We start from the raw sequence: 11,671 nt of genomic DNA, 5'->3' as shown, positions 1-11,671 counted from the left end.
TTAGGTCCCCGGATATCTTATCCTTCCACCTCATCTTCAGTCTTCCTCTCCTTCTTGCTCCTTCAATCTTTATATCTTGAACTATGTTTCTGATATACTCTTCCCCTTTTCTCTGTAAGTGTCTGTACCTCATTAGTCTGCTCTCTTGTATCTTTTTCCTCATGGGTCCACTTTCACAGCTCCTCTAACAAATTCATTTCTAATCCTGTTCTTCCTTGTTAGCCCACACATCCACCTCAGCATCTTCATTTCCACCACTTCCATCTTCCTTTCCTGGGCTACTATGATTGGCCATGTCTCTGCCCGTATATCATAGGAGGCCTTACCACCGACTTGTACACTTTCCCTTTCAACCCAATGCTCACCTTCTTGTCACACAACACTCCACTTATTTTCCTCCAGTTGTTCCAACCACATTTTATTTGGTGTTGTATCTTGCTTTCTAGTCCTCTATTGCTCTGTATGTACAACCCCAGGTATTTAAATTTGCAGACCGATTTCAGCTCATCATCCTGGATCTTGCAAGACCTCATCTGGACATCCTTCAGTGCTAAATATTCTGACTTTGTCCTGCTGATTTTCATCCCTCTTTCTTCTGGTGCCTTCCTCCAATCCTCCAGCATTTCCTCAAGTCTGTCAATGCTCTGCTCACAAAGAACCACATCATCCGCAAACATCATGTTCCATGGCACCTCCTTCTTCACTTCTTTCACCAGCACATCCATAATCAGATCAAAGAGATAGGGACTAGGCGCAGATCATTGATGTTACCTTACTTTTACTGGAAACTCCTTTGTCATGCCCACACTACTTTTCACCTGCATCATTGCTCCTCTGTACTTTTCCTTCACTAACCTCACATACTTCTCTGGCATGTACTGCTCTCCCATGCCAAGAAGGACTGATTATTCTAAACCAATTTGCATTCAGTGGATGCAAAACATCTGCAACATCATTTATGCATTCTTTTATCAACTCGGCATTAGAAAATAATTTTTCAGCTCTTGCTGTGTCAAGTGCAACTTTATAACTTCCAAGTACCAATGGGCTGTCACTGCTGTCATTCAGAAAAGTTGAAATCTGTGCTCCTAAAGTACTACATCAATTAGATGAGAGGTGTACTAAAAGAAAACTGTAAAACTCTTATGATCCTAGCAATACACCAGATTCATCAGGTGTCATCTGACTGCTCTTTTGACTCAATTAATTTTGCCACCTATTTAGAGTTCAAAAGTAAGCAGTACTCATCCATGAGAAATGTGTTCCAATTTCATTCTGTATCAAACTTTGTTACTGTGCACAAACAAAAACTGGCACTCCTGTTACTTTTTAAATGTTGTCACATTTCCAGTTGTCTATTATTTTGATTGGCAAAAGTAAGAAATTGAAATTGTGCATAGCCTCTGAACAGAGAGACAGAGAGTCAGAGAGACAAAGAGACACACAGAGAGAGAGAGAGAGAGAGAGAGAGAGAGAGAGAGAGAGAGAGAGAGAGAGAGAGAGAGAGAGAGAGATCATGAGCAAGCACGGGTGCATGCTCGAGTGGGGGAAGGGACTGGACTGGGAGGTTCTTCTGATTAAGGGTCATGAGAATTGAGTAGAATGAAGTCCAGGCAGGGGCAAGCTAGAAGGTCTGTGTCTACTACTGAGAACATAAGTAGCCATTTTGTTCAGAATATCAGGAGACGGTTTTGCAAACACCTCACGGTGCATATTTATGTGTTCAGTCATCAGTCTGCTTGGAACATTTCCCAGAAGTGGTCTTCACTGGATAGCTTGAAGATATTGTTTTCTTGATGTACCGTAGGCCTTCTAGCATATATCCATTCCAGTTCTTTCTTTAGATAGGTAAATTTCAGAGATCAGTGTTGAAAACAATGAAGATAATGCGTAACCTTAAACCAAACAAATTTCTTTATTCCTTTAAACAATGTAGTAAGCACCTGCTTTGTATAATCTTTTATTTGTACCAACATACATTTCAGAATGTAACCCATCTTCAACTAGTGTAATACATACTTAAATTATCAGTTGGCACATCATTACAGAAATTAACTTCAAATTGGGAGCTGCAGCTGCCCCATTCAAAATAACAAATTTGTTTATCTATTATATTTAAAGAGCTGTATATCTACAGTATATTACTCTTTAGATGCACTTACTTTCTGTTCTGCATACTGTTGCTCCTAATTTCTCCATTAAAAGTATGGCACAACACATTTTATTTGTATGATGCACAAACACAGGAACATTGCCATGTTGCCAACTGATAAAAGTGACAATAGATATAATTTTTTGATACAAACAAAGTACACCTTCTTAATAAATACTGAAATTACTGTGCTGTCTTTTGGCTTACATATAAATGTTATTAATTTTAAAATTAAACTTAAAAATTGTAGGTAAAATATATGGCCTGCTGGATTGATGTTTATAATGAATAAAGACAGGAAATCTGATTGGATGAGATATATGGTATTTTATTCATTATCAGTATTTGGGCTGTGGTTGTATAAGTAAATTATGGAAGTTTCATGGAAACATTCTAAATGACCAGAGTTATCCAACAAAATGTCATTTGAGGATGCACATTTGTGATATTAGATTCAAATTTCTTAGAGTAGGTTCATTCTTTCACCTATATTGACCAGGTGAAGTATTAGTAGATTGTGTGGTATGTCTGTAACCTGCTGTCACTCTTCAGTTGCACACAAGGAAACTGTGGATTTGCTTAACCTTCTTTGAAAAACATTATAGTGACATACACGCAGTTACCTTGAACTGTTCATTGGTAACACCTGCCATGAGCAAGATGGTGGAACAGCCGATTTGTACAGGAAATGACAACAGTGTTTTAGTTTTGATGGTGGGAGAGATAAAAGTTTTGTTTTAACATAGCATCCTGTACCATAGTAGATATCATTGTTTGAATCTGTGTTGTTCTACTAAAACTCAGTTTCTGCACATTAACCCATACTAAATGATTTAACATAAAGGTTTATCATTAATATATTACAGCAGATGTGGTCTGTGTATTATCAAAACTTTTTGAATGGTATGTATCGACTGCAGTGATCTTCTTATTGACGACCAGATGCCTTTGAAATGGGTGCACATAGAAATAGATGTCAAAGTCTGTGAATGTCACTTTGTTCCAGGTCATATAAGTGAACAGTGAATGATTTACAAGTATGACTCCAAATCACAGTGAGGAATCACTGTAGTTTGTACTGCCTGGAAGGATATTTTCTTTTTATGACTCTTGTTAGCACCATCTTTGTACTCCTCAGAATAGCTTAGTCTATTTTGGAAATAACGCCATAACAGTCAGGGCTTTCGCTTTGTTTCAAACAAATTTCAGTATAAATCTCTTCAGAAATTCTTCTAGTCCACTGATGTCTCCTCTGTTTGATAAAGTTTATCTGTGATAAAGTTCCCACATCTTTTTACCTGCTTATAGGTTACCAAAAATTTTTGACATAACTCAATTTACTTTTCAGAAACCAAGAACTTCTATAAATATGGCAAATCATTTGCTGGCCATTCTTTTTGCAGCTCCACTGCACACAGTCTGTACTTCTCTGTTATGAGCAATAAGGGTCGTAACTACACCACGCTTGCAACGACTTGTAGTGCTGGCTACAAATTAGTTTGCCAACACCACTTGGCAACATTGTCCTCATGGTCCATAAGGACAAGGTTACAGGGATGAATTCATTCACATACTGCAGTTGACAAAGCTGAGCTCAGAAAACTTTAAGATATTATAAAAGCTTTTACAAAAATATTGTTTTGGGTGATGGTACATGACCCCCTTGACACCCCTTTGGATCTGCTCCATTCAGAACCATCTCTACAGGAAGTTTATTAATGGGGTTTACATAACTACATCCTTGTCACAACCTATGCCTAACAGGTGGGGAGACATCAGTTACATAGACATCAGGCTGTGATAAGAGTCAAAAATTGAAGTGGCAGTACGCTGCAATAGCAGAAGCAGAAGAAAGGGTCATCTACTCAACATAGTAATTTGTGAGTGTGTGTCATCAGTACCGTAATTCCACATTTTATACATAAATGCTTCTCCTTTAAACTAATTTTTCATGCAAAATTCCAAAGCAGTCTAGAGTTCACAAGCTCGCTTACTTTTTCTCATATAACAGGTAACCTATTATTCTAACTCTACTTTACATAATTATTATATATAAAAACAAAGATGAGGTGACTTACCGAACAAAAGTGCTGGCAGGTCGATAGACACACAAACAAACACAAACATACACACAAAATTCAAGCTTTTGCAACAAACTGTTGCCTCATCAGGAAAGAGGGAAGGAGAGGGGAAGACGAAAGGAAGTGGGTTTTAAGGGAGAGGGTAAGGAGTCATTCCAATCCCGGGAGTGGAAAGACTTACCTTAGGGGGAAAAAAGGACAGGTATACACTCGCACACATGCACATATCCATCCACACATACAGATACAAGCAGACATATTTAAAGACAAAGAGTTTGGACAGAGATGTCAGTCGAGGCAGAAGTGTAGAGGCAAAGAAGTTGTTGAAAGACAGGTGAGGTATGAGTGGCGGCAACTTGAAATTAGCGGAGATTGAGGCCTGGCGGATGACGAGAAGAGAGGATATACTGAAGGGCAAGTTCCCAGCTCCGGAGTTCGGATAGGTTGGTGTTGGTGGGAAGTATCCAGATAACCCGGACGGTGTAACACTGTGCCAAGATGTGCTGGCTGTGCACCAAGGCATGTTTAGCCACAGGGTGATCCTCATTACCAACAAACACTGTCTGCCTGTGTCCATTCATGCGAATGGACAGTTTGTTGCTGGTCATTCCCACATAGAATGCATCACAATGTAGGCAGGTCAGTTGGTAAATCACGTGGGTGCTTTCACACGTGGCTCTGCCTCTGATCGTGTACACCTTCCGGGTTACAGGACTGGAGTAGGTGGTGGTGGGAGGGTGCATGGGACAGGTTTTGCATCGGGGGCGGTTACAAGGATAGGAGCCAGAGGGTAGGGAAGGTGGTTTGGGGATTTCATAGGGATGAACTAACAGGTTACGAAGGTTAGGTGGACGGCGGAAAGACACTCTTGGCGGAGTGGGGAGGATTTCATGAAGGATGGATCTCATTTCAGGGCAGGATTTGAGGAAATCGTATCCCTGCTGGAGAGCCACATTCAGAGTCTGGTCCAGTCCCGGAAAGTATCCTGTCACAAGTGGGGCACTTTTGTGGTTCTTCTGTGGGGGATTCTGGGTTTGAGGGAACGAGGAAGTGGCTCTGGTTATTTGCTTCTGTACCAGGTCGGGAGGGTAGTTGCGGGATGCGAAAGCTGTTTTCAGGTTGTTGATGTAATGATTCAGGGATTCCGGACTGGAGCAGATTCGTTTGCCACGAAGACCTAGGCTGTAGGGAAGGGACCGTTTGATGTGGAATGGGTGGCAGCTGTCATAATGGAGGTACTGTTGCTTGTTGGTGGGTTTGATGTGGACGGACGTGTGAAGTTGGCCATTGGACAGGTGGAGGTCAACGTCAAGGAAAGTGGCATGGGATTTGGAGTAGGACCAGGTGAAACTGATGGAACCAAAGGAGTTGAGGTTGGAGAGGAAATTCTGGCGTTCTTCTTCACTGTGAGTCCAGATCATGAAGATGTCATCAATAAATCTGTACCAAACTTTGGGTTGGCAGACTTGGGTAACCAAGAAGGTTTCCTCTAAGCGACCCATGAATAGGTTGGCGTACGAGGAGGCCATCCTGGTGCCCATGGCTGTTCCCTTTAATTGTTGGTATGTCTGGCCCTCAAAAGTGAAGAAGTTGTGGGTCAGGATGAAGCTGGCTAAGGTGATGAGGAAAGAGGTTTTAGGTAGGGTGGCGGGTGATCGGCGTGAAAGGAAATGCTCCATCGCAGCGAGGCCCTGGACGTGCGGAATATTTGTGTATAAGGACGTGGCATCAATGTTTACAAGGATGGTTTCCGGGGGTAACAGATTGGGTAAGGATTCCAGGCGTTCAAGGAAGTGGTTGGTGTCCTTGATGAAGGATGGGAGACTGCATGTAATGGGTTGAAGGTGTTGATCTACGTAGGCAGAGATACGTTCTGTGGGGGCTTGGTAACCAGCTACAATGGGGCGGCCGGGATGATTGGGTTTGTGGATTTTAGGAAGAAGGTAGAAGGTAGGGGTGCGGGGTGTCGGTGGGGTCAGGAGGTTGATGGAGTCAGGTGAAAGGTTTTGCAGGGGGCCTAAGGTTCTGAGGATTCCTTGAAGCTCTGCCTGGACATCGGGAATGGGGTTACCTTGGCAAACTTTGTATGTGGTGTTGTCTGAAAGCTGACACAGTCCCTCAGCCACATACTCCCGACGATCAAGTACCACGGTCGTGGAACCCTTGTCCGCCGGAAGAATGACGATGGATCGGTCAGCCTTCAGATCACGGATAGCCTGGGCTTCAGCAGTGGTGATGTTGGGTGTAGGATTAAGGTTTTTTAAGAAGGATTGAGATGCAAGGCTGGAAGTCAGAAATTCCTGGAAGGTTTGGAGAGGGTGATTTTGAGGAAGAGGAGGTGGGTCCCGCTGTGACGGAGGATGGAACTGTTCCAGGCAGGGTTCAATTTGGATGGTGTCTTGAGGAGTCGGATCACTAGGAGTAGGATTAGGATCATTTTTCTTCGTGGCAAAGTGATACTTCCAGCAGAGAGTACGAGTGTAGGACAGTAAATCTTTGACGAGGGCTGTTTGGTTGAATCTGGGAGTGGGGCTGAAGGTGAGGCCTTTGGATAGGACAGAGGTTTCGGATTGGGAGAGAGGTTTGGAGGAAAGGTTAACTACTGAATTAGGGTGTTGTGGTTCCAGATTGTGTTGATCGGAATTTTGAGGTTTTGGAGGGAGTGGAGCTGGAAGTGGGAGATTGAGTAGATGGGAGAGACTGGGTTTGTGTCCAATGAGAGGAGGTTGAGGTTTGCTGGAAAGGTTGTGAAGGGTGAGTGAGTTGCCTTTCCGGAGGTGGGAAACCAGGAGATTGGATAGTTTTTTGAGGTGGAGGGTGGCATGCTGTTCTAATTTACGGTTGGCCTGTAGGAGGATGCTCTGAACAGCCGGTGTGGATGTGGGAGAGGAAAGATTAAGGACTTTTATTAAGGATTGGAGTTGACGGGTGTGTTCATTGGCTGAGTTGATGTGTAGGTGAAGGATTAGGTGGGTGAGGGCAATGGATTGTTCAGTTTGGAACTGGTATAGGGACTGATGGAAGGAAGGGTTGCAGCCAGAGATGGGAACTTTGAGTGTGAGGCCTTTGGGGGTAATGCCAAAGGTCAGACAAGCCTGAGAAAATAAAATATGCGAGCGTAATCTGGCTAGGGCGAAGGCATGTTTGCGGAGGGAATGTAAATAAAACTTAATGGGGTCATTGTGGGGGTGTTGTGAGGGTGACATGGTATTAGAAGGTGGAAAGTGTAACATGAGGTGAAATGAAAATGAAAATAAAAATATATGGGGAGAGATAAAGGTGAACCGGAAAGAAACTGGAGATCTGGAATGAAAAAAGGCAAAAAGGTGTTGGTTACAGCTGGGCTATGTTGGACTTGGGTTGGTAGACAACGATGTGCATAAAGGTTAGGTGGTTGTGTTGCCGCCAAAACACGTTAAAGGACGGAGAAATTCGGGAAAATTTCGAAAAAACTGCGTGTAGTATGTTAAAAGGAGTGGTATTGTGGTGGCAGATTATGAAAATGAGGCTAACAATTGTTTGACGAAGAAATAATGGCGTTAAAACCAGTGGGAAGCGGCTAAAAATGATCAGTGATGTGGGAAAAACGGAAATGGAAATAAAGCGAAAGTTATTAGAACTGGCCGAAATGGTTGTTTAAAAGGTGAAAGGAGCTGTTGGTGAACTAGAAACGGTGGATATTATAGCGGCGGTAGTGCTGAATGCGGCAAAAAAAAAAATATATATATATATATATATATTTTTTTTTTTTTTTTTTTTTTTTTTTTGTTATGGTTTGGAAGTGGGTTACGTATTATTGAGTATATATATAGGCGGGATAAAATAGTATAGCAGATTACGGTAAAAAGGAGAAGGGGAATACAAAGTGAAACTACTGGCAAAAACAGAAAGAGGAAAATAAGACGACAGAAAAGATTTCGAAATGCAACAGTGACAATAACAAACGTAATTGTTGGATTCAAATTAATGATATCAATATAATGTAAGGAAACATTCCACGTGGGAAAAATTATATATAAAAACAAAGATGAGGTGACTTACCGAACAAAAGCGCTGGCAGGTCGATAGACACACAAACAAACACAAACATACACACAAAATTCAAGCTTTCGCAACAAACTGTTGCCTCATCAGGAAAGAGGGAAGGAGAGGGGAAGACGAAAGGAAGTGGGTTTTAAGGGAGAGGGTAAGGAGTCATTCCAATCCCGGGAGCGGAAAGACTTACCTTAGGGGGAAAAAAGGACAGGTATACACTCGCACACATGCTCATATCCATCCACACATACAGACACAAGCAGACATATTTAAAGACAAAGAGTTTGGACAGAGATGTCAGTCGAGGCAGAAGTGTAGAGGCAAAGAAGTTGTTGAAAGACAGGTGAGGTATGAGTGGCGGCAACTTGAAATTAGCGGAGATTGAGGCCTGGCGGATAACGAGAAGAGAGGATATACTGAAGGGCAAGTTCCCATCTCCGGAGTTCGGATAGGTTGGTGTTGGTGGGAAGTATCCAGATAACCCGGACGGTGTAACACTGTGCCAAGATGTGCTGGCTGTGCACCAAGGCATGTTTAGCCACAGGGTGATCCTCATTACCAACAAACACTGTCTGCCTGTGTCCATTCATGCGAATGGACAGTTTGTTGCTGGTAATTCCCACATAGAATGCATCACAGTGTAGGCAGGTCAGTTGGTAAATCACGTGGGTGCTTTCACACGTGGCTCTGCCTCTGATCATGTACACCTTCCGGGTTACAGGACTGGAGTAGGTGGTGGTGGGAGGGTGCATGGGACAGGTTTTGCATCGGGGGCGGTTACAAGGATAGGAGCCAGAGGGTAGGGAAGGTGGTTTGGGGATTTCATAGGGATGAACTAACAGGTTACGAAGGTTAGGTGGACGGCGGAAAGACACTCTTGGCAGAGTGGGGAGGATTTCATGAAGGATGGATCTCATTTCAGGGCAGGATTTGAGGAAATCGTATCCCTGCTGGAGAGCCACATTCAGAGTCTGGTCCAGTCCCGGAAAGTATCCTGTCACAAGTGGGGCACTTTTGTGGTTCTTCTGTGGGGGATTCTGGGTTTGAGGGAACGAGGAAGTGGCTCTGGTTATTTGCTTCTGTACCAGGTCGGGAGGGTAGTTGCGGGATGCGAAAGCTGTTTTCAGGTTGTTGGTGTAATGATTCAGGGATTCCGGACTGGAGCAGATTCGTTTGCCACGAAGACCTAGGCTGTAGGGAAGGGACCGTTTGATGTGGAATGGGTGGCAGCTGTCATAATGGAGGTACTGTTGCTTGTTGGTGGGTTTGATGTGGACGGACGTGTGAAGTTGGCCATTGGACAGGTGGAGGTCAACGTCAAGGAAAGTGGCATGGGATTTGGAGTAGGACCAGGTGAAACTGATGGAACCAAAGGAGTTGAGGTTGGAGAGGAAATTCTGGAGTTCTTCTTCACTGTGAGTCCAGATCATGAAGATGTCATCAATAAATCTGTACCAAACTTTGGGTTGGCAGACTTGGGTAACCAAGAAGGTTTCCTCTAAGCGACCCATGAATAGGTTGGCGTACGAGGGGGCCATCCTGGTGCCCATGGCTGTTCCCTTTAATTGTTGGTATGTCTGGCCCTCAAAAGTGAAGAAGTTGTGGGTCAGGATGAAGCTGGCTAAGGTGATGAGGAAAGAGGTTTTAGGTAGGGTGGCAGGTGATCGGCGTGAAAGGAAATGCTCCATCGCAGCGAGGCCCTGGACGTGCGGAATATTTGTGTATAAGGACGTGGCATCAATGGTTACAAGGATGGTTTCCGGGGGTAACAGATTGGGTAAGGATTCCAGGCGTTCAAGGAAGTGGTTGGTGTCCTTGATGAAGGATGGGAGACTGCATGTAATGGGTTGAAGGTGTTGATCTACGTAGGCAGAGATACGTTCTGTGGGGGCTTGGTAACCAGCTACAATGGGGCGGCCGGGATGATTGGGTTTGTGGATTTTAGGAAGAAGGTAGAAGGTAGGGGTGCGGGGTGTCGGTGGGGTCAGGAGGTTGATGGAGTCAGGTGAAAGGTTTTGCAGGGGGCCTAAGGTTCTGAGGATTCCTTGAAGCTCTGCCTGGACATCGGGAATGGGGTTACCTTGGCAAACTTTGTATGTGGTGTTGTCTGAAAGCTGACACAGTCCCTCAGCCACATACTCCCGACGATCAAGTACCACGGTCGTGGAACCCTTGTCCGCCGGAAGAATGACGATGGATCGGTCAGCCTTCAGATCACGGATAGCCTGGGCTTCAGCAGTGGTGATGTTGGGTGTAGGATTAAGGTTTTTTAAGAAGGATTGAGATGCAAGGCTGGAAGTCAGAAATTCCTGGAAGGTTTGGAGAGGGTGATTTTGAGGAAGAGGAGGTGGGTCCCGCTGTGACGGAGGATGGAACTGTTCCAGGCAGGGTTCAATTTGGATGGTGTCTTGAGGAGTCGGATCACTAGGAGTAGGATTAGGATCATTTTTCTTCGTGGCAAAGTGATACTTCCAGCAGAGAGTACGAGTGTAGGACAGTAAATCTTTGACGAGGGCTGTTTGGTTGAATCTGGGAGTGGGGCTGAAGGTGAGGCCTTTGGATAGGACAGAGGTTTCGGATTGGGAGAGAGGTTTGGAGGAAAGGTTAACTACTGAATTAGGGTGTTGTGGTTCCAGATTGTGTTGATCGGAATTTTGAGGTTTTGGAGGGAGTGGAGCTGGAAGTGGGAGATTGAGTAGATGGGAGAGACTGGGTTTGTGTCCAATGAGAGGAGGTTGAGGTTTGCTGGAAAGGTTGTGAAGGGTGAGTGAGTTGCCTTTCCGGAGGTGGGAAACCAGGAGATTGGATAGTTTTTTGAGGTGGAGGGTGGCATGCTGTTCTAATTTACGGTTGGCCTGTAGGAGGATGCTCTGAACAGCCGGTGTGGATGTGGGAGAGGAAAGATTAAGGACTTTTATTAAGGATTGGAGTTGACGGGTGTGTTCATTGGCTGAGTTGATGTGTAGGTGAAGGATTAGGTGGGTGAGGGCAATGGATTGTTCAGTTTGGAACTGGTATAGGGACTGATGGAAGGAAGGGTTGCAGCCAGAGATGGGAACTTTGAGTGTGAGGCCTTTGGGGGTAATGCCAAAGGTCAGACAAGCCTGAGAAAATAAAATATGCGAGCGTAATCTGGCTAGGGCGAAGGCATGTTTGCGGAGGGAATGTAAATAAAACTTAATGGGGTCATTGTGGGGGTGTTGTGAGGGTGACATGGTATTAGAAGGTGGAAAGTGTAACATGAGGTGAAATGAAAATGAAAATAAAAATATATGGGGAGAGATAAAGGTGAACCGGAAAGAAACTGGAGATCTGGAATGAAAAAAGGCGAAAAGGTGTTGGTTACAGCTGGGCTATGTTGGACTTGGGTTGGTAGACAACGATGTGCATAAAGGTTAGGTGG

The 11,671-nt window shown here is 44.2% G+C and overlaps 1 protein-coding gene across 1 annotated transcript; it reads right to left on the bottom strand.

Moving 5' to 3' along the window:
• Positions 1-281: 281 nt before the first annotated feature.
• Positions 282-725, bottom strand: LOC124620330. Its single transcript, XM_047147004.1, has one exon. The coding sequence runs from the start codon at positions 723-725 to the stop codon at positions 282-284; it is 444 nt and encodes a 147-aa protein (XP_047002960.1).
• Between the last annotated feature and the right edge of the window lie 10,946 nt (positions 726-11,671).

Source organism: Schistocerca americana, chromosome 6, assembly GCF_021461395.2.
Source record: "Schistocerca americana isolate TAMUIC-IGC-003095 chromosome 6, iqSchAmer2.1, whole genome shotgun sequence".
NCBI classification, from domain to species: domain Eukaryota; kingdom Metazoa; phylum Arthropoda; class Insecta; order Orthoptera; family Acrididae; genus Schistocerca; species Schistocerca americana.
The sequence above is the reverse complement of the archived record's forward strand: the minus strand, read 5'-3'. Positions and strand labels throughout refer to the sequence as shown.